Source organism: Anguilla rostrata, chromosome 2 (assembly GCF_018555375.3).
Source record: "Anguilla rostrata isolate EN2019 chromosome 2, ASM1855537v3, whole genome shotgun sequence".
NCBI lineage: Eukaryota > Metazoa > Chordata > Actinopteri > Anguilliformes > Anguillidae > Anguilla > Anguilla rostrata.
The window spans coordinates 70,161,963-70,184,539 of record NC_057934.1 but is presented as its reverse complement, the minus strand read 5'-3'; the positions used below and the strand labels follow the sequence as shown (position 1 = coordinate 70,184,539).

The 22,577-nt window shown below is 46.7% G+C and overlaps 1 protein-coding gene and 1 long non-coding RNA gene across 2 annotated transcripts in view; one reads left to right on the top strand and one right to left on the bottom strand.

Moving 5' to 3' along the window:
• LOC135249363 (uncharacterized) overlaps positions 1–22,577 on the top strand; it is a 167,339-nt gene that overhangs the window by 79,401 nt on the left and 65,361 nt on the right. The window lies entirely within an intron of this gene.
• On the bottom strand, positions 5,202–16,389 carry LOC135249318 (basement membrane-specific heparan sulfate proteoglycan core protein-like). Its single transcript, XM_064324845.1, has 9 exons — positions 15,874–16,389; positions 13,795–13,842; positions 11,700–11,843; positions 10,354–10,488; positions 9,898–10,070; positions 9,277–9,472; positions 7,990–8,169; positions 7,397–7,657; positions 5,202–6,014 (listed from the first exon to the last, which is right to left on the bottom strand). The coding sequence occupies exons 1-9, from the start codon at positions 15,917–15,919 to the stop codon at positions 6,007–6,009; spliced, it is 1,191 nt and encodes a 396-aa protein (XP_064180915.1). The 5' UTR covers positions 15,920–16,389; the 3' UTR covers positions 5,202–6,006.

Sequence of the window (22,577 nt, the reverse complement as noted above, 5' to 3'; positions counted from 1 at the left end):
ACGCTAAGTGTCTGAGATAGGCATACACAGCCAGCATTAAAAGTCACAGGGTCATGGGTAATGTTGCTGTATCACCCATATTATAGAAATCAGTCAATCAATCAGTTTTATCTTTTCATAGCACTTTTCACATTAAAGTGTCCCAGTGTGTGTGTGTTTGTGTGTGTGTGTGTGTATTTCGATATTTGGTATTTGCATGTAAATGTGCATATGTAGGTGCATGCATGAAAGTGTGTGTGTGTGTGTGGGTGTGCATGTTCATATGTGTCTGTGTGTGTGCATGTGTGTGTCCATTCAGAAGCTGCAGAGGTAGCAGTGAAACCTGAATTCTGTGTCAGCAAACCACCTTCGAAAACTGCAGACTGCACAAACAAAGAGGCACACCAAGAATATACCTAAAATATACACCGCGGGCTTGGCATGCACACTGCAGGCATATACATCACTGCTAATGGAACCCTGCTATAAACAGCTCGCTTGTGATTGGCCGCTGGCTATGGGGCACAGTGGGCTTCTGTGTGTATTTACAGCAGCGTCAGCGTCTCGTCTGTCTCACTCTCTCCTCTCCTAAATTTGCCAGGCTCTAGAGGCTACTCCCTTAAGTAGAACCCACTACTACAGTGTTCACATTAACCCAAAATGAGCGATTAGAATGTTGTTAACACAACATTCTGATGCTGATGTCACAATCACTGCTGGTGACTGAAAAGCAACGGAGTTCTAGAACACGGTTCTAGGCCTAGAATGGAATGTTCTAGACTTAGAATGGAAGATAAAAAAACATGCCATAAAACTTGCTGCTCAGAGGGCTGACGAGGCCCAGGAAACTACGGCAGCCACAGCCTTTCCTCGCGGATGAAGCCCGTCTGCAGTGCAGTTGATGCCAGACACTGGTCTAGCGCCAAAAAGCACAGACGCTGGCGGGAAACAACCCGCCTGCCTGACCGAGCGGCGGGCGACCAGAGGAACCGGCAGGGCCGTGTCCTCTCTCGCCCTCCTCCACCTACAGCAAAGCACAACGCGGACGCTGGCCGTGCGGTGGGTAGGCCGAAAAAGACGCCCGGTAGTCTCCAATCCCGCGTGCCTTCTACCCATTTCTGAATCAGGCAAAAAATTATAAAAACCCGCCAACCCTCAATTCCTTTGTTAGTTTTTCTTTTTGTAGCGCACACAGGTCCGTTAATGTTTAGCCAAGAGACACTGACTACACGTGCTTCATGCGTGTGTGAGTGCATGTGTGTGCGTGTGTGTGTGTGTACTATACGTGTGTGTATGGGCGTGTGTGTGTGAGAGAGTGTGTGTCTGTGAATATGTGTGAGTGTGAGAGTGTGTGTGAATGTGTGTTTGTGTGTGAAAGAGAGAGGAGCAGCAACAGCTTAGCCTCATGCTGTAGGTTTATATATGATTAGCTGCTGCTGTTATTTGTGACAGTAGCTCAGAAACAGCTCTGCTCATGGCCTTAAGCTTTCTGCATTTCTGTGAGTAGCTCTGAAGAAGAGCGCCTCCTAAAGGCCAGAATGTGAATGCAAGACCCCTTCAGGCACCCGAAAGCCAACCCAGGGGTCTCTGTGTTCAGAGAAACGCCCTCACGAACTGCATATCCCACTATCTCCATAGCACGCAGCATCTTTGGTCAGAAACGCCTCACGAACTGCATATCCCACTATCTCCATAGCACGCAGTCAGTCTTTGTGTTCAGAAAAACGCCCTCACGAACTGCATATCCCATAATCCCCATAGCACGCAGTCAGTCTCTGTGTTCAGAAAAACGCCCTCACAAACTGCATATCCCATAATCCCCATAGCACGCAGTCAGTCTCTGTGTTCAGAAAAACGCCCTCACAAACTGCATATCCCATAATCCCCATAGCACGCAGTCAGTCTCTGTGTTCAGAAAAACGCCCTCACAAACTGCATATCCCATAATCCCCATAGCACGCAGTCAGTCTCTGTGTCCTCCACACTTAATCAACGCTCCCACACAAAATAGGGAGGATCGCCCTGCAACAAGCCATCGAAAAATATTCCAACAAAAACGTCCAAAGGCTACTCCCCGGCAAAGAGCACTCCGAAAAGAGCACTCCGATAGCGAGATTCTGGAGAAGCTGTAATCCACGCTGGAAGGTCAGACAACCAAGAGATAATCTCTGCTCAAAAGAAATCCCTTCTGCCGAGTAGTCCCTTTTTACATCAGCGCTCTCCAACTTTATTTCCGGTCAATATTCATTGAAAGATTTTGTTCGTATAACTTCTGATGCAACAAAAAAAAATGCTGCGGTCTCATAACGATGAGCTTGTCCTTTGATGTGGGCTGAGCGTTAATGACATACAGACTCGGAGACTGTGGGACCGGCGCAGAGACGGTGTTCGCCACAAAGAGCGCCCGCCAAGCGAAACAGGCTGGGGTGAACCGCCGCGGTCCGGCTGCGGATGAGACTCCTCCCTCACCGCCCCCCTCCCGCACCCCCAACCCCCAAAGAGTACCCGTCAGTGCCCGCCAAGCGAAACAGGCCAGGGGCAACCGCCGCGTGAGACTCCTCCCTCACCGCCCCCCCCTCCCCCCCCCCCCCCAACCCCCAAGAGTACCCACCAGTGCCCGCCAAGTAAAACAGGTTGGGGGCAACTGCCACAGTCCCCCCCCCCCCCCCCCACGTCTTTATCTCCCATTCCAAACGTCCCGCTCGTCTTCCTCTGGGGATGGATGATCCCGCAGCCTCAGCTCTTCAGTCCTGGGCGCGCATGCGAGCGCTACAGAGGGAGAAAGCCAACAGGTCAAAGTTTTAAAGAGAAAGTTTTAAAGAGAAAGGGGGCTTCAGATCGCAGGGCCGTGAACCTGCTGTGGTCTCTGTTCATTCTGAGACGGGGTTCGGCATTTCCTTTAAACTCTACTTAGGGAGTATTTTTTTTTACTTCTGACTTTTTAAAATTTTATCTGGCCTCATCTATGTGTGTGTGTTTGTGTGTGTGTGTGTGTGCTTTTATGAGCAGAGATCTTGTACTGCTAAGCATAAATCTAAATAAAGCATGCTTTATTGTTTTTATGGATGTGAGTTGCATGAATCTATGATATGCCTCATTGTTCCATGTGGGTACCAATAAACTTAAATAATTAAGGAACGGATTTTCCTATGACAGGGAAGTAAAATCAGCCATCACAGAGCAGTGACTACGCTGTTTCTTGCTTCAACAATTTTTAGTTGTTATTTTTTAGTAGTTTTTATAAAATCACAACCCCCCCCCCCCCACACACCCTCCCAAACACAACAAAAAACTGTAACATAAGCAGTGAGGAATAGGACTAAAGGTAGGACACTGCTATTGTACCCTTCAGCAAGGCATTTAACCCAAATTGCATTTATAAAAATCAGTAAAAACCATACCAGCGTTGGCAAAGAAACAATGCAACAATGGGACTACAAGCAAGTACAAACACGTAGCCCAAAAAAAAAAAAAAAAAACACTTGTGTGAAATTATATACTTTGTGAAAATGAAAGAAGTGTGTATTTTGTCAAAAATGAAAATGACAACATGCAATAACAGAAACTGTAAATGTAGCTAAACAGTTGGGCGCTATTCAGGAATAATATTCTCTCTCCCTCTTTCCTGTCCCTGTGAACTGAGTGGGCGGCTTATCAGCAGATGTTTTGGTGCACACACACACACACTCACACACGCTCACACACACGCTGTCAGGAATTCAGCCTGATTCTCCATTGTGTTCCTGTTTCTTTTTTGTTTATTTCTTATTTTTTATTTCGGTTTACTTTGTTTCGTTTGCGTTTGTGCTTTCTGTGTTCGTGTGCTTGGGTGTGCGTTGGTTTTTTCCCCCCCTTAGGTTCCTGGTTCCTGCCCACGCCCCACCCCAGTCCCGCCTGTTCACCTCATCATCAATCAAGCCTCTCCAGCCATCTTCACCTGCGTCTCATCATCCACTTATTACTGTTGCTATTTAGTTTCTGTTTTAGTTTTTGCCAGATCGTGCTTCTGTTCTTCTCGGTTGCCGTTCGAGCCTTTCTAGTGTGTTGTCATATCCCCGGTTTTGACTTTTTGCCTGTTCCGTTCGACTACGAGTTCAGCCTGCCTGCTCTGTCCTTAGATTCGGATTTTCGACTCTCGCCTGTTATCTCTGACCTGTTCCCGGCTCCTGTTTTTTGTACCTCTGCCTGATTGTTTCGGTTTCCTGGATTTTGACCCTTGCCTGTACCCCGACTACGAGACTGCCTCTGAATCTGTACTTACCTTGGAAATAAATCGCCACGTCTTTTCTAACTCTGGTCTGCTTCTGAGTCCTACCCCAGACCCTGACAGACGCACACAGGAACGCACATGAACAGAATTACATACGTACGCACACAATCTCTCTCACACACATGCACTCACGCACAGTGGCATGCAATTACATACACACACATAATCTCACTCTCTCACACACACTGACACACACTTACACACGCACAAACCCACGCACACACAAAATCAAACAGGCACACACACACAGATACACACTTACACACACTTGGACCACAGGTGGGGACATTGCAGTGTACAAACCTGTGATCCATCTCCTGGAAATCTGTGTGTAAATATTTATCTGTTTCTGACACACATCACAGAGACCTCTAGCCCCATTCTGTCACACCCCCTAGGCAAGGTTCAACTGTGGGAAAGTTCGGCAGCCTGGCATTCAGGCGCAATGTCACCACCTGGTGGTGAAACCGCTGAAATGCAAACTGATAAAAAAGGACCACCCTCAAAGAAATTGCCTCAGAGAACCCTGGCCAGATGAACAGAAGCATTTGTGGGCAGAAGCAGCAATGACATAAAAGTGTTTCAGCAAATGGATTTTTAAAAAAGCCACAGTCCCCACAGCTCAGTGTAGTCCAGTTTAGTGTTTAGCTATATTTTAGAGCCCCTTGCTGTGCTTGTTAGGAATCACCACAACATTCACAACCTGCCCCAAACCCACCACCCCCACCACACACACATCACTGACATTCCAATAACCCCCCCCCCCCCCGCCCTCCCCCCTCGCACGCAGCGTCAGATCTACTATCACCAGAACTTTAATAATAGGATATGATTCAGCAAACTCAGTCTGCCTAAAAGCAATGTAATTGATTACTGTGGTTAGTCAGCTGAAAGGTTCATGGAGTCCAGCCAACTTAGTGTCTCCTGGACAAAACTGGGGAAAGCACACACATGGGAGGAAAGGGTGTATGTTTTATTGTCTCAGCAATAGATTTCAGAGGAAAGATACAAGGGGCTCAAACAATGCAAAACACACACATGCACACAAACACACACACACACACACACACACACACACACACACACACAATATCCGGTAACTGCTGCCAAGGCAAGCCAAATGCCTGCTCCTTCAGTATCCACACCAATACAAAAAAAAGTGCATTTCTTTAATGTGCATTATGCACAAGTCACATTTGCTTTATTGGCAAAATTTCTGATGCAGTTTAAAAAAAAATAAAGATGTGTAGGGATCATTCTCTATCCTTTTCTGTGAAGACTTATTGCTTTTTCCCACAAGATAAGCACCTCCATATGGTATGACACTACTCCATAAAACGCATGCAGCACGGTAACACAGACATGAAGACACAACTGTAAGGAAAAATGCTATGTGATTGGTTGGAAAGGACAGTGGTTATGAAAATCTTGGCAGAGTGTGCTATATAGTGAACTGTGATTGGCTAGAAAGGACAGTGGTTGTGAAAATCTTGGCAGAGTGTGCAGTATAGTGACATGTGATTGGTTGGAAAGGACAATGGTTATGAAAATCTTGGCAGAGTGTGCAGTATAGTGAACTGTGATTGATTTGCAAGGACAGCAGGTATGAAAATGTCGGCAGCCAGAGCGTGTAGTGTAGTGAACTGTGATTGGCTGGCTTGGGCAGTTACTGTGAAGAGAAAGGCCGTTTGTAGCATAGTGAACTGTGATTGGCAGCTACAGGGTTCTTCTCACTGCACATGCTCAGTGTCGTTCTGTCACGCTGCTGCGGAAAGAAGAGAAGAGTAAGAGCTGATTAAGGGTTGGGTAAGAGATGACTAAGATAAGAGTAAGAGTTGGGTAATAGTTCAGTAACAGTTGTGTAAGAGAAGAGTAAGAGTTGGGTAAGACTGGAGTTAGAGATGAGTGAGAGTTGTATAAGAGTTGGGTAATAGTTCAGTAACAGTTGTGTAAGAGAAGAGTAAGAGTTGGGTAAGACTGGAGTTAGAGATGAGTGAGAGTTGTATAAGAGTTGGGTAATAGTTCAGTAACAGTTGTGTAAGAGAAGAGTAAGAGTTGGGTAAGACTGGAGTTAGAGATGAGTGAGAGTTGTATAAGAGTTGGGTAATAGTTCAGTAACAGTTGTGTAAGAGAAGAGTAAGAGTTGGGTAAGACTGGAGTTAGAGATGAGTGAGAGTTGTATAAGAGTTGGGTAATAGTTCAGTAACAGTTGTGTAAGATAAGAGTAAGAGTTGGGTAAGACTGGAGTTAGAGATGAGTGAGAGTTGTATAAGAGTTGGGTAATAGTTCAGTAACAGTTGTGTAAGAGAAGAGTAAGAGTTGGGTAAGACTGGAGTTAGAGATGAGTGAGAGTTGTATAAGAGTTGGGTAATAGTTCAGTAACAGTTGTGTAAGAGAAGAGTAAGAGTTGGGTAAGACTGGAGTTAGAGATGAGTGAGAATTGTATAAGAGTTGGGTAATAGTTCAGTAACAGTTGTGTAAGATAAGAGTAAGAGTTGGGTAAGACTGGAGTTAGAGATGAGTGAGAGTTGTATAAGAGTTGGGTAATAGTTCAGTAACAGTTGTGTAAGAGAAGAGTAAGAGTTGGGTAAGACTGGAGTTAGAGATGAGTGAGAGTTGTATAAGAGTTGGGTAATAGTTCAGTAACAGTTGTGTAAGAGAAGAGTAAGAGTTGGGTAAGACTGGAGTTAGAGATGAGTGAGAGTTGTATAAGAGTTGGGTAATAGTTCAGTAACAGTTGTGTAAGAGAAGAGTAAGAGTTGGGTAAGACTGGAGTTAGAGATGAGTGAGAGTTGTATAAGAGTTGGGTAATAGTTCAGTAACAGTTGTGTAAGAGAAGAGTAAGAGTTGGGTAAGACTGGAGTTAGAGATGAGTGAGAGTTGTATAAGAGTTGGGTAATAGTTCAGTAACAGTTGTGTAAGATAAGAGTAAGAGTTGGGTAAGACTGGAGTTAGAGATGAGTAAGAGTTGGGTAATAGTTCAGTAACAGTTGTGTAAGAGAAGATAAAAGTTGGGTAAGACCTCAGTAAGAGTTGTGTAAGAGATGAGCAAGAGAATATTAAGAGTTGGGTAAGACTTGAGTAAGCGATGAGTAAGAGTTGAGTAAGGGTTGAGTAAGAGTTGGGTAAGAGGAGTAAGAGACTCACATCGGACGGTGACCTTAGCCAGGGCTTGGCTGGATCCCCACTTGTTGGAGGCCACACACTTGTAGGTACCGGCGTGGGCTGGCCTGGCTTGGCTGATCAGCAGGAGGCCGTCGGTGGACTGAGCGCGGGGGGGCAGGTTCCCCCCCACCCGGGTCCACTGGAAGCGCACGGGGGGCGTGCCGTGGGCCAGGCACTGCAGCCGGATGGCCTCACCTGCCTGCACACGCACCTGCTCTGGAATACAGGTGGCATAGGGAGGGGCTGCCACAGGGAGGGGGGGGGGGGAGAGAGAGAGAGGAAGGATGAGGAGAGTAAGAGGGGGTGAAGGGAGTGAGGGAGAGAGAGAGAGGAAAAAGCAATAGAGACGGGAAAGAGAGAAGAGAATGAAGAAAAAGAGGAGAAAAGAGAGAGAAAGAAGAAGGGAGAGAAAGAAAGAGGGAATAGCGCAGAGGGGAGAAAAGGAAATATGTACAAGAAAAAGGAACATGTTTTTCATTCATAAATCTGGACTTCCTGGACAAACTTCATTTTGTGAGAAAGTCTGGTGAGCACTCCTGTCCCAGGTTGGAGGGGCGTGGGCAGGCTGTACTTACTCTCCACCTCTACCTGCACCGTTGCCTCATCGAACCCAGCAGCGTTGGTAGCGTTGCAGATGTACTGGCCCGAGTCCTGCCGGCCGACGTTCTGCAGGACCAGGGTGCCGTCCGTCACTTTGTGTTGCCAGGGCAATGGGGCCCGCAGTTTGGACCAGGCAATGGTTGGAGTGGGGTACCCTGGGAAGCAGAACGCAAGAACATTGCACTCAACAAAGCTGCTGGGCTCCTCATCCTGTTAGGAATCGGCACTGCTATGTAAATGGTCGTACGGCTAAACCTCTGATCCAGTGTGTGGATGGGCCCCATGGTCTGGTATCTGTTAAGGCTCTGCTCCAGTGTGTGGATGGGCCCCATGGTTTGGTATCTGTTAAGGATCTGTTCCAGTGTGTGGATGGGCCCCATGGTCTGGTATCTGTTAAGGCTTTGTTCCAGTGTGTGAATGGGCTGCATAGTCTGGTATCTGTTAAGGCTCTGTTCCAGTGTGTGGATGGGCCCCATAGTCTGGTATCTGTTAAGGCTCTGATCCAGTGTGTGGATGGGCCCCATGGTTTGGTATCTGTTAAGGATCTGTTCCGGTGTGTGGATGGGCCCCATGGTCTGGTATCCGTTAAGGCTTTGTTCCAGTGTGTGAATGGGCTGCATAGTCTGGTATCTGTTAAGGCTCTGTTCCAGTGTGTGGATGGGCCCCATGGTTTGGTATCTGTTAAGGCTCTGTTCCAGTGTGTGGATGGGCCCCATGGTCTGGTATCTGTTCAGGCTCTGTACCAGTGAGTGGATGGTCCCTACAGTCTGGTATCTAAGGCACTGTTCCAATGTGTGGATGGGCCACATGGTCTGGTATCTGTTAAGGCTCTGTTCCAGTGTGTGGATGGGCCCCATGGTCTGGTATCCGTTAAGGCTCTGTTCCAGTGTGTGGATGGGCCCCATAGTCTGGTATATAAGGCATCATTCCAGTGTGTTGATGGGCCCCATGGTCTGGTATCTGTTAAGGTATTGATTTAGTGTGAGGATGGACCTGGTATCTGGTATTTGTTAAAGGTCCAGGAAACTGAAATCTGAATTCTTTGCTGATGTGTTGTTTTAATACTTTTTTTTGCACTCACAAACGGCTGGCTAATTCCTTGTGTTGTGTGTGATGAGGTAGGTGTGGGGGGGGGGTTATGTGTGTGGTGAGGTAGGTGTGGGGGGGGGTTATGTGTGTGGTGAGGCAGGTGTGGGGGGTGTGGGTGAGGGAGGTGTGGGGGGGGGGGGGTTATGTGTGTGGTTGGTGAGGGAGGTGGTCACCGGTGGCCTGGCACTGGAGCGTGACGGAGTCCCCCTCCACCTTCACCATGTCGGCCTGGAGGATGGAGGCTTGGGGCGGGGTGGGAGCCTGGGATCCACCCTCCACGGTCACCTGCACCTTCAGCTCCACCGTCCCCTCGCTGTTCTCCGCCTTGCAGACGTACACCCCGGCGTCCGTCGAACGTGCGGCCGGCACCTGGAGGGGGGCAGGTGAGTTAGACAGGGTCAGATAACCAAAAGTGTACTTAGACTAGCGCAGTGTGTTTCATATGGGTCTATGATAAACACTAGAGCAGCACAGTGTTTCTCTTACGGGTTTATGACAGACACTAGAGCAGCGGTCTCCAACCCTGGTCCTGGAGAGCTACAGGGTCTGCTGGTTTTCATAGTGACTCTGCACTTCTTGAATCAATTAGAGCAGTTGATTACACAGTTAACTCAACTCACCTGGTGTCTTGGGTCTCGATTGGGTGCTGATTTTAAGGTGAAAACAAAAACCAGCAGACCCTGTAGCTCACCAGGACCAGAGTTGGAGACCACTGCACTAGAGTAACTCAGTGTGTCTCTTATGGGTTTTATGATGGTGAACAGTGCAGTGCCAAAGAATGGCAGCTTGGTCACCTGCACCGTGGCCTTGGCTTCGGTGGAGCTGCTCGTCCCTGTCTTGGCGCCCCCCTCCCTGTGCCAGGTGACAGTTGGGCGAGGCCGTCCCGTGGCGTGGCACTCCAGGTTGATGGTTTCGCCAATCCGCACCCGCGCCGGGCTCTTGGGAGTGGCCTGTACCTTCGGGGAATCTGGGAAACGAGGTAAACACCCCATAAAAACTGTCCTTACAGAAACCCCATCCGTTCAAAAACTAGTGCTATTCTAACGGATAAATACCATCAAAATCAGTCACTACTAAGAAAGTTATCAGCGATCAAGAATATCAACCCATTCAAAATGTCAATCCCCTTAAAAAATGACTGATGTTCAAAAGAATCCTACTCCTAAATTTCTACTCCACCCTCTCCCTTGTCCTAGTGTACCAGGCCTTGACTACTGTCCCTGTGATGGAGTGGGCGTGGTTGTACGTACAGTGAACGGTCAGGGAGGCGGAGCTCTGGGATTTTCCATGCGCGTTGGTGCCCACGCAGCGGTAGGTGCCATGGTTACCAGGGCGGGCGCTGGCGATGGTGAGGACGGAGCCGTCTGGTCCAATTTTAACATTGTCTGCGGTCAGAGGTCAAAGGTCAGAGGTCATTTCATGTGTGTGGAATGTTAGAGACCCCAAAACACACACACACACTCACACACACACACACACACACAGATGTGTATCAGTGATCCTCTCCATCTTGCTCAAAGAGAACAATCCTACATTGACATCTCTCGGAGAAATTTAATTTGCGATTAAGAAAAAACATTAAAAAATGTAAAAAAATTGTCATTCTAAGAGAAAATTAATTTGCAGTGAAGGTTTGCAACAGTTACTGTTTGTTGATTTCAAACTGAAGTTTCTATGTTGCTTGCCAATGACTTAATTAAGAGAACAATGAGAAAGGGAGCAATTGATATGTTGGATTAGCCTCAGATTGTTTTGTAAAATGACCAGATATTACTATGTACTAAATATGTACTAAAATGAATTTTAACTGTTAGCAAATACTATATGTATGAAAATGAATTATAACTGCATCGTGGACTTCTTTTCTCAGCTGTTCTTCGGCAGGCTTTTTTTCCTGCGCGCTTGCTGTCTCTTCAGACTGTAAGCTAACTTTAGCAGCGAACAGGAGAAAGTTTGAATTTGTTTGTGGACGTTAGCTAACGTCAGCTAACCTTCGCCTCGTTGACCTTGCCCGAGTCGAACGGGCGGTTTGCGTGCCGCCGCGGCGTGACATTAGGGGCGTCGGTGCAGCGAGCTCGCGGTTGCTGGACCGCGGTTCCGTCCCAGCAGCCATTGTGCTTTGCGTCGTCACCTTGATGTCGTAAGCTCGCCACGCCGCCAAGTTCGACTTATAGCGTGGGTCAGGCGAGAGTAACGTTCGCTGTGACGTGAACTGGACTTGTGAACGTATTCGTGGCTATGAGTGACCGTCACAAAATGAGTATTTGCACCTTATTCGAACCTTCGTTCTTGTAGTTATAGGGGCGACATAGCTCAGGAGGTAAGACCGATTATCTGGCAGTCGGAGGGTTGCCGGTTCAAACCCCGCCCTGGGCGTGTCAAAGTGTCCTTGAGCAAGACACCTAATCCCTAACTGCTCTGGCGAATGAGAGGCATCAATTGTAAAGTGCTTTGGATAAAAGCGCTATATAAATGCAGTCCATTTACCATTTAGTTGTTCGAACGACCGACAGTGTGAGCTTATTGAACGTCGCTTCGGACAGAAAGCGTCCGCCGGAAAAACGCAACGCAGCGTAACGGCGGCGGTTCAGCCTACCCAGCAGCGCCTGGTTGTTGTTTTTTTTCCACTCCAGGCTGGCGGGCGCCGCCCCGCCCTGGGCGCTGCAGCGGAAGCTGACGGGGGCGCCCTGCCGGACCACGGCGCTGCGAGGCTCCACCGTGAGGACTGGCGTCTGCTCACCTGCGGCAGGTACGGAGAGAGAGAGCCCCCCCCCACCCCACACCCCCACACCCGTTTTACCACAAACACATGCTATTTCAGGGGTCCTCAGTCTTGTCCGGAAAGGCCCGGTGTGGGTGCAGGCTTTCGTTCCAACCGTGCAGTTACACACCTGATTCCACTAATCAAGGTCCTTAGCAAGGACTCCAGTGGCTGATTAGTAGAATCAGATGTGCAACTGCTTGGTTGGACTGAAAGCCTGCACCCACAACAGCCCTTTCTGGATAAGATTGAGGACCCCTGTGCTATTTCATACAATTATCTCTCTCTCTCTCTGTCTCTCTCTCTCTTTCTCTCTCGTTTAAAATGTATGTATGGCTGTTTTAAACAAGAACCGAATTCAGAAGCACTGAATAAATAAACCAAACTTCTTCTTCTTTTTCTTAGCATCATCTCATGCCCTCCACAGTTTTGTCTATCAATCCGGAAAAAATATATTGGTATTTGTTTTAAATATATATTGCAATATATTTTCAACTCATAAGGGGAAGTCTGATATTGATGCAGGTAGGCTAATTGGAGACTCTAAAAAGATATGAGTGTGTGAGTGAATGGTGTGTGCCCTGCGATAGATTAGCAGCCTGTCCAGGGTGTATTCCTGCCTCTCATCCAATGCATGCTGGGATAGGCACCAGCACCCCCTGCTATAGGATAAGCAGGTATAGGTAATGGATGGATGGATTATATTGATGCCCATCACATCTACCTCAACACCTAAGCTACCATGGGTCTATGCAAGGCAATTCAAATGCTGAGCAACACAGGGGACACATTTTCCACATGAAGAGTCACGCTCAAATCACTATGCTCACTCTACTGAGGCCAGACAGGTTCTGGAGAAAATGGATGGTGAAGTAAGGTACGCTCTGCCAGCAAGCTTAACCCTTTCAGGTGTGAGATCGCAAACGTGTGATTAGAACGTCCTTAACTGGACATTCGGATGCCGACGTACCCTCATGGTCGGGTTTTTCTGCAATCAAGTGATAACAAAGCTGGTCATTTCAGGCTTTCACACATTGCATTGAATTACGAAAAAAAAAAAAAACTTTATTATTCCCCCATCTGATTGACAGAGAAAAGGTGAATTTGCTTCTTAAAGTTTATCTTTCGGAGGCCATTTTGGGGGACCCGACAGGAGGTTGTACTCTTTGAGTAAGGGGCTTGTGTTTATTCTTCCTCGGGGAAGGTTTTATATACGGTTTGACATCTTAAAACGCGAACCTCTGATAAGCTCCATTTGGACGGTCACAACGTCCAGACACACAACGTCCAGACCGCGACGCAGCTCCAGTGTGTTCCTCTGCTTTTTAACGCGGTCACGCTACCCCCGGCCGGCTGAGGTCGGCTGCTTTTCCGTCAACGTGAAATATGCTCCGCTGCTCACCCTGTTTATACGCGCTGTAGTCCGCAAGGGCTTCTCCATTTAAAGCTCAGACCGAGCTTCGCTGACCCGCCAGACACACCACTTTTACAGCTCTTTCTTCCAAGGTCTGTTATTGTAAACTGCCAACAGCCATCTAAGAGATACACTCCACATAGTTGTTAAAAAAAAAGAATAAGAACAATAAAAAGGTTTTTCAGGATGTTCAGGATTTATGAAACAATGTTGTGATTATTAATAATGTGTGAAATAGATGTACAGCAATGATTGCTGAATGATGTGAATGTCGTTCAGAACTTTTTCAGAATTTTTCCAGCTTTGAAAGTGACATGAGAATTCATCAATTTAAAGAATAGAAAAACTGCATTCATTTGAATCGTACATCGACATTGGTGCAGCCTTATTTTTTTCTTCAGTAGCCTACTGTTATTTTGTAGCTGCAGAACTTTGACTTCAAAATCATGAGCGGTGTTGAGAATGAACTGAACGCTGCCTGTCCTCTTATGACTCGAACGACGCATGTCCTCGTACCTGTTTGGGTCCCAGCGCTCTGTGGGGGGGCCAGCGGATCCCCTGAGCCTTTTGGGGGAGGGACGGGGGCAGAGAGAAGGGAAGGTGCGTGTTATTGAAGTTGCCGCCACACCGTTGCCCCTGACTACTTACCATCAGCACATTGCCATCAGCCATCGGCTGCGTGAACTGCATTAAGATGGATAGGAAATCTCATTATTAACCCTTTGTTAAGGTGTGAAATCTGTGATGAGAATGTTGTTAACTGAACATTCTAATGCAATCACTAATAGTAACTGAAACTAATGGAGTTCTAGAACGCTTACTCAGAATTTTGAAAAATTAAAGAAATAAAACCTCCAAACAATTGACTTTTCCAAGGGTTAAAGCTTAAAATGGTATGGAAGAGGAGACTCCACAGGACAGCCTATGGGACAGTGTTATTATTCAATTCCGTATTTTATGTGATATATTTAATTTATAAGGTTTGTCTGTGTTTGGATTATCAGCAGCTCAGCTTCATTCTAACTATCCGAATGACAGAAAAGACCCCAGTGGGGTTTTCACAGTCCTGACCTAATTAATTGTTTTGTGACCGAACGTGACAGAAGGCACTGTTACATCGGGTTCGAGGGGGCGAGGATTTGGAGGGGCGGGGCAGATGTTCAGACTAAGATATGCCATTCGCTGGACATGGCCACTCCCATCTCTGACATCACTAACAGTCGAACTGACACAAGAGCCAACTGCCCATGATGCGTGTTCAGTGCCAAAGTATCCCACAGAATATCCCCCCCGGATCATCAATAAAAATAATGTGTATAAAATCTACATGTGCACACATTGTCCGATGAACCCTGATCAGATTATCCAAATTTACCCACAAAATCGACCAGCACCATCAGCAAAACTGAAATCACAAAGCTACCTCACCATCCTGCATGGCACAAAGCAACATTTATAGACATTAAATCAACTCTACAGAATTTATAGATTCCATTAAGTACTATATGTACTCCATTAGGGATAAAATCACTAAAACAAACTGATTTTATTTTAGTGATTTTATTACTGATTTATTTACCCTAAATTTTTTTGCTGTGGATGCACATTTAAAAATGGCTGCCAAATACTGTAACTTTGATTATTCTTTCATTTAGCCAGCTTTCTGCTGCTATTGGCAAATGTTATTTTCAAACCGATTTATCACACAGGTCCAAGGTAGATTTTTTTTTCGCCATCCCAAGACTAGACTGTAACCCATAAATAATTTCATATCATTAGACATTTCAAATGACATTTCAAGTGTCTAGTAGACACTCTCACCCAGAGTAATCCTGAGAAATCCACACAGCTTAGATAACTAGATATGTATTGAGCGAATTCAGGTTAGATAACTTGTCCAAGGGTATAAGAGCAGTGCACTACATGGAAATCAAACCTATGACCTCAGTTCCATACCCAGTTCCTTGACCATTATGCTACCCCCTGATACTCTGTTCCTAGCAAATAAAAGCATGGAAGAGGTTACCACCAGAAGCCTACCAGGTTTTACACAGTTAAACACCATTGCTTCCGTATTTCATACATTGTCTATATGATATGATGCTGAGTTTATTTAGTTATGCATTAGCAGTCGGGCAACATCAGAGGTTGAAAGAAAAGGAAAATGTCCAAGAAAAAATATAAACGCGACATTAAACACACAGCACTAATTAATTAAGGAGACTTCAGAACAGACTCAATGGGATTCAAGAAGCATTTGTGCTCAGATTGCGAGCAGATCCAAGCACAGCTTGGTGGGTCAGCAGCAGTCACCAAAATGAACTCTGCAAACCTGGTGCGTCGCTCTGACGAGATGGCACATGCGTCTATTCGCAAGTAGAAATTAAGACAAGCAAGCCCTGAATTACACGCAGATCAATAAGATTCATGTGCTGTTAAGATGAGGCGGCACATGCATCTATTCGCAAGTCAATGTTAAGACAAGCAAGCCCTGAATTACACGCAGATCAGTAAGACTCCATGTCGCATTTTCACCGGACGTGGGAAGAAAGGTGTCACTCGGGAGGAAAACAGGGACCCAACGGACACCCTCACCTGCAAGGAAGAAGGAGCAGAATACGAGAGCTGCGTGGACACCCATGACTGGGAGAACGGGCCGTAGTCGGGCAGAGTTGGGCAGGATCTCTCTCTCCGCACACGGAGCTGGAGTTTATGCCTGCTTCCCTCCAATGCAGCGGTTAAGCAAACTGACCCCGCTGCCCCTGTCAATCATTATCCCTGGGAGGACAGAGAAAGGGAGAGAGAGAGAAAGAGAGAGAGAGAGAGAGAGAGAGAGAGAGAGAGAGAGAGAGAGAGGGAGAGAGAGAGAGAGAGAGAGAGAGAGAGGGTAGAGGGAGAGGGAGGGAGCGGGTAGAGACAGATATGGAAACTGAGTGAGGGAGAGACAGAGAGGGAGGGAGAGGGACAAAGAAAGAAAGAGGGAGAGACAGAAAGAGGGAGGGGGAAAGAAAGAGGTAATGACAGAGAAAGGAAGAGAGAGAGGGAAACAGAAAGAGAGCAGAAGGGAGGGAGGAAGAGAGAAAAAGAGAGGGAGAAGAAAGAAAAAGTGAGAAAAAGAAAGAGTGGAGAGAGAAAGGGGGGTGTCGTTTTTGGTATCAGTGGCCATTGAACCCCGTGGATGGGCCCCATGTGACTGCTGTTTGAACAGAGCCGGGTGTTTGGATGCACCAAGGTAAATAAGTCAAAGTCCAGAAAGTTCTGCAGGTATAAATGTGACCAACAGATTTATTCTTCTGTGGGGGTGGTGGGGGGTGGGTGAGTGGGTGGAGTGGGAGGTGTGTGAAGACAAACATTTGAACAATGACACAGCCTTTCTGAGATGGTCTGTAGATATGTGCAGGTCTCCTCCTTCACTAAAATAAATGGATGCCAAACGCTGTGCAGCAAAGGTGTTAGTCAGTACAGCAGGAGGCCATGGAACCATAGATATCGGGCGTGAAGCCAGATTGTTTCCTGTGTGCCAAATCTGAGCCAATGACACAATGTCGCACAGCGAAATGCTCAGTGAAATCCAGCGTGCTCAGGCTTCAAATTCTCCGCGAGTTATTTTAAAGATCACCTTTTTGTCCCGTTACCTGTAACGGCCAGCGGCATCCATCGACGCTCGCTACGCCGACCCCCGCCATCGATGCGGGAGAGCGCAGGGCGAACCGCGTGCTCTCCTCCGCATCGCGTGATGTCATCCGCCGCTTCCTCCTATCACGCCACAGCCTGAGGCCTGAGTCAAGCGCGCTCAGACAGGAGGCAGAGGCAGACACTTCCTGCGCAGTTCAACGACCAGAACCGCGCGCACCCAACTGACCAGCAGGGGCTGCTAGAGAGCAATGAGACGCCGTAATACCAGTTTACTGAAGAAGAGAGAGAGAGAGAGAGAGGGGGACAGAGAGAGGGAGGGAGAAAGAAAGAGATAGAGACATAAAGACAGAGATGGAGGGAGGAAGTGATAGAGACAGCACGAGAAAAGAGACAGAGATGACAAGAGAGGGAGGGATAGAGAGAAACCGAGAAAAAAAGAAAGAAAGAGCAGAAGAGGAGGGGGAACAGAGAAAAAGAGAGGAGAAGAAAAAAAGTAAGAGAAAAAGAAAGAGTGGAGAGAGAAAGGGGGGTGTTATTTTTGGTATCAGTGGCCATTGAACCCCATGGATGGGCCCCGTGTGACTGCTGTTTGAACAGAGCCGGGTGTTTGGATGCACCAAGGTAAATAAGTCAAAGTCCAGAAAGTTCTTCAGGTATAAATGTGACCAACAGATTTATTCCTCTGTGGGGGTGGTGGGGGGTGGGTGAGTGGGTGGAGTGGGAGGTGTGTGAAGACAAACATTTGAACAATGACACAGCCTTTCTGAGATGGTCTGTAGATATGTGCAGGTCTCCTCCTTCACTGAAATAAATGGCATCGGCATGGATGCAAAACGCTGTGCAGCAAAGGTGTTGGTCAGTACAGCAGGAGGCCATGGAACCATAGATATCGGACATGAAGCCAGATCGTTTCCTGTGTGCCAAATCTGAGCCAATGACACAATGTCGCACAGTGAAATGCTCAGTGAAATCCAGCGTGCTCAGGCTTCAAATTCTCCGCGAGTTCTTTTAAAGATCACCTTTTTGTCCCGTTTTCTGTAACAACCAGCGGCATCCATCGACGCTCGCTATGCCGACCCCCGCCATCGATGTGGGAGAGCGTGGGGCGAACCGCGTGCTCTCCTCCGCAGCGCGTGATATCATCCGCCGCTTCCTCCTATCACGCCACTGAGTGCTCAGAGGGAAATAGAGCAGAGAGAGACATCTGCGCAGTTCAACGCCAGAACCGCGAGGAGAGCCCAAAGACTGCAGGGGACTGCTAGAGAGCAATGAGACACTGACACAGAATTTTTTTACCCTGTCTAGTTAAATGTACATGTCTATGTTTGGGTCCCGTCTTGCAATCTACATGCCCATGGCCCCCTCTTGTGGAGAAAAAGTTCGAAACCCTATTCCTGGAGATCTACCATCATGTAATTTGACACACCTGATTCTACTAATTGGCAGCTCAGTCAGACGTTTAGCTGTTGAATGAGGTGCGCTTTGTTAGGGTTTTAGTGAAAACCTACGGAAGGACAGCAGATTGGCAACCACTGCTCTAACGTGTTCTATCACTGCACGTCAAAGTGAAGCCGTCCTGATCCATTTTCCCACACTGTACAGTATTTCCATCACCTGTCGCACATAATAAATATCAGGACAAATATTTATAGAAATATACACATACACGTCCATCCATATACAATCTGAGAATATGCTGGTACCTGCCATCAGAGCAGTGATTCCCAACCCTATTTCTGGAGATCTGCCATCCTGTAGGTTTTCACTAAAACCCTAACGAAGCACACTTCCTTCAACAGCTAGAATAGTCTCATTGAGCTGCCAATTAGTAGAACCAGGTGTGCCAAATTAGGGCTCGCACTGAAACCTCCAGGACTGTATTTCTTCTGGAACAGGGTTTGGAATTCTTTCTCCACCAGAGGGCGCCATGATCATGAAGATTGTGGTGGTGGTTATTTTTAATGGGGTATTCAGGCCAAAATGCAGGGTGACCACACCAAGGACTGTATGGGCATCATGTGATACCATTCCTGTGATCGCACTATTAATTCAGAATTATTTTCTTTTTCCAAATCCTGGTCTCAATCACTACACATTTAAGCTTTAATTTGCACGCTAATACTGACAGTGTGCAGACACTATAGGGAAACGAGAGCAAAAATAAGTTGCACTCCTGCAGGAAATTAAAGGATAACTAGACTAGAAATCTGACCAGAGAAATTAACCTAGCAAACACGGTGAAAACAGTGCATAATACAACAGAATAACTATTCTGACCAAACTGATCGGCTGGGGTGGAGAGACCATGTTTTGTTAAAAAAAAAAAACACAGCCATTTTACCTACTTAGGGGGCAACATGATGTCAAACTCACCCTCTGAGGTCCTGTGGCCATTGTTTGGTCGGGTACAAACCCAGTGCATGCGACTGCGGCAACAGTCCGCGGGGACCACAGCATGGACATCTCTCTTTCCCTCTCTCCCTCTCTATTTATCTCTATGTCTCTCATCCCTCTGTCTCTCATCCCTCCCTCTGGACATTTCACTGTGTGTCCCTCCCTCTCTTTCTCTCACTCCTTCTCTCTCTCTCTGTCTCTCCCTCCCTTTCTCTTTCTCTCTTTTCCTCACACTTTCTCTCTGTTTCTATTTCATTCTGTTATCTCCCTCTTTTTGCTCTCTCGCTTTCTCACTCTCCCTCCCTCTCATATTGTCTCTCTGTCTCTTATCTTTCTCTTGCTGTCTCGAGCCCTCCTTCCCTCTCTCCCTCCATCTCTGTCTTTCCATCTCTATCTCTCTGTTTCTCCAACGGTCTCCAAATGTTTGTCTTCACCCTTTAACTTTAAGAAGCAAATTCTCTGTCAATTACATGTGGGAATAATAAAGTTTTTATTATATTTATTATTCAATATGTGTAAGACTGAAATGATCAGATTTGTTATCACTCAATTGCAGAAAAAGTCCGCCACAAGGTTTACATCAGCAACAGAATGTTCAGGTAAGAATATTATACTCATACATTTGCGATCTCACAACTTAAAGGGTTAAGCTTGCTGGCAGAGTGTGCCTTATTTCACCATCCATTTTCTCTAGAATCGGTCTGATTCCGTTGCAGTACTAATAAAACACATGATAAAAATCATGTGCTTGTGGTCAAGCAGCCAGGGTTTCTCCGCAGGGGAGAGTGCGGGAAATAACACTAGATTTGGCACGCAGCCAGCGTTCTGGCTTCAAGCCCGACGTCTATGGTTCCATAGCCCCCTGCTGTACTGACTAACACCTTTGCTGCACGGCGTTTTGCATCCATGCCGATGCCATTTATTTCAGTGAAGGAGGAGACCTGCACATATCTACAAACCATCTCAGAAAGACTGTGTCGTTGTTTAAATGTTTGTCTTCACCCCCCCCGCCCTCCCAACTCTGCTTGTTTTGCCTGATTCTGCCGTGAGTATCCCCGCCACGCTCGTATTCTGCTCCCTCTTCCTTGGAGGTGAGCGAGTCATTGGTCCTTGTTTTGTTCTTGGTTTTGTGGCTTTTTTTTTCCTGTTTTTGTTTCTAATTCCCAAATTGTTTTAATCATCTCTCATGGTTTTGGCTGATGCCACCATTTCTTTTCCTTACTGCGCCTTTTCTTCAGTTATTACGGCCATTGGTTTTTTTATGCGCCTTTTCTTCAGTTATTACGGCCAGTGAGTTGATTGAATTATACACGTGCAAATTTCCTTTTACAATTTGCACCTGTTGGTGTTCTATTTAAACCCTGAGCAAGCCGATAAGCTTTGCTTCAGTGTCACTTATGTTGCACGAAAGCCGGTATTCTGTCAAGCGAGGTAAAGGTAAAGGTAAAGGTAAAGGTAAAGGTAAAGGTAAAGGTAAAGGTAAAGGTAAAGGTAAAGGTAAAGGTAAAGGTAAAGGTAAAGGTAAAGGTAAAGGTAAAGGTAAAGGTAAAGGTAAAGGTAAAGGTAAAGGTAAAGGTAAAGGTAAGAGCTGCGATATTGGATTGTTGTGGCTATAAAATTAGCACAACAGTCTTTAGCTTTTTTAGATTGTTGGCAACAAGTTAGTGCCACAATCTAAGCTCAGTATTCTTTCTTTAGGGTTTTACTTTTTCAGCCTCGGTTCGAGGTCTGTTTTCTTTGAGTTGCCCCGTTTTCTGCTCCGGCAGTTTTGTTTTATTTTCATACTCCTTAAGCCTTAGTTCTTTTTTACCCAGTACGTGGGTTGTGTAGAGCTTTTCTTTGGGATACTCTCCCTAAGGAGTATTGTTTTCCTTTCCCTTGTCTCTTGAGACTTTGTGGCTATTTTACCTCTGGTTAATAGCTTAAAGAACCCCCTGTTCAATCGCGGTTGGTCTCCCAAAACTCCAACTCCCTCACATCATCCATATTCCGTGCTTGGCTGTCAGCAACAGTCAACACAGATACCAGGCCATGGGGCCCATCCACACACTGGAGCAGAGCCTTAACAGATACCAGGCCATGGGGCCCATCCACACACTGAAACAGAGCCTTAACAGATACCAGACCATGGGGCCCATCCACATACTGTAACAGAGCCTTAACAGATACCAGACCATGGGCCCATCCAGACACTGTAACAGAGCCTTAACAGATACCAGACCATGGGCCCATCCACACACTGGAACAGTGCCTTAACAGATACCAAACCATAGGGCCCATACACACACTGGAACAGAGCCTTAACAGATACCAGACCGTGGGGCCCATCCACACACTGAAACAGAGCCTTAACAGATACCAGACCATGGACCCATCCATACACTGGAACAGAGCTTTAACAGATACCAGACCATAGGGCCCATACACACACTGGAACAGAGCCTTAACAGATACCAGACCGTGGGGCCCATCCACACACTGGAACAGAGCCTTATTAGATACCAGATCGTGGGGCCCATCCACACACTGGAACAGAGCCTTAACAGATACCAGGCCATGGGGCCCATCCACACACTGGAACAGAGCCTTATCAGATACCAGATCGTGGGGCCCATCCACACACTGGAACAGAGCCATATCAGATATCAGATCGTGTGGCCCATCCACACACTGGAACAGAGCCTTATCAGATACCAGACCGTGGGGCCCATCCACACACTGGAACAGAGCCTTATCAGATACCAGATCGTGGGGCCCATCCACAGGAGTACTGACCAAACTTTCTCACAAAATGAAGTTTTTCCGGGATGTTCAGTTTTTATGAATGAAAACTGTTCCTTTTTCTTGTACATCCTTCCTTTTCTCCCATCTGCTCCACACCCTCTTTCTTTCTTACTCAAGTCTAACCCAACTCTTACTAATCTCTTACACAACTCTTACCCAACTCTTGCTCATCTCTTACCCAACTCTAACTCAACTCTTACTCGTGTCTTACTCATCTCTTACACATCTCTTACTCATGTCTTACTCAACCCTTACTCATTCATTACTCAATGCTTGTTCAGCTCCTATCCGTCTCTATGTCATATCTGGCTCTGCTCACATCACGTGCACCGCACACACTCACACCACACCAGCCCTTGGTAAAATGCATGTGTGTGTGCATGTGTGCATTTCTTGTGTGCTGGTCATTAAACTAACCCTGCCTGTGGCCCAACATAAGTCTGCTGCAGTTGAAGAAGGAAGATGTTTTTGCAGAGCAGTTTTGT

Bases quoted from the DNA above. Each gene is read 5' to 3' on its own strand.
- LOC135249318 (XM_064324845.1), bottom strand. From the start codon at position 15,919: ATGGGTGTCCACGCAGCTCTCGTATTCTGCTCCTTCTTCCTTGCAG. The intron at 11,844-13,794 runs GTACGAGGACAT...TACCTGCCGCAG, and splicing joins GAGCGCTGGGACCCAAACAG to GTGAGCAGACGCCAGTCCTC. The intron at 10,489-11,699 runs GTAGGCTGAACC...CTCTGACCGCAG, and splicing joins CAACAACCAGGCGCTGCTGG to ACAATGTTAAAATTGGACCA.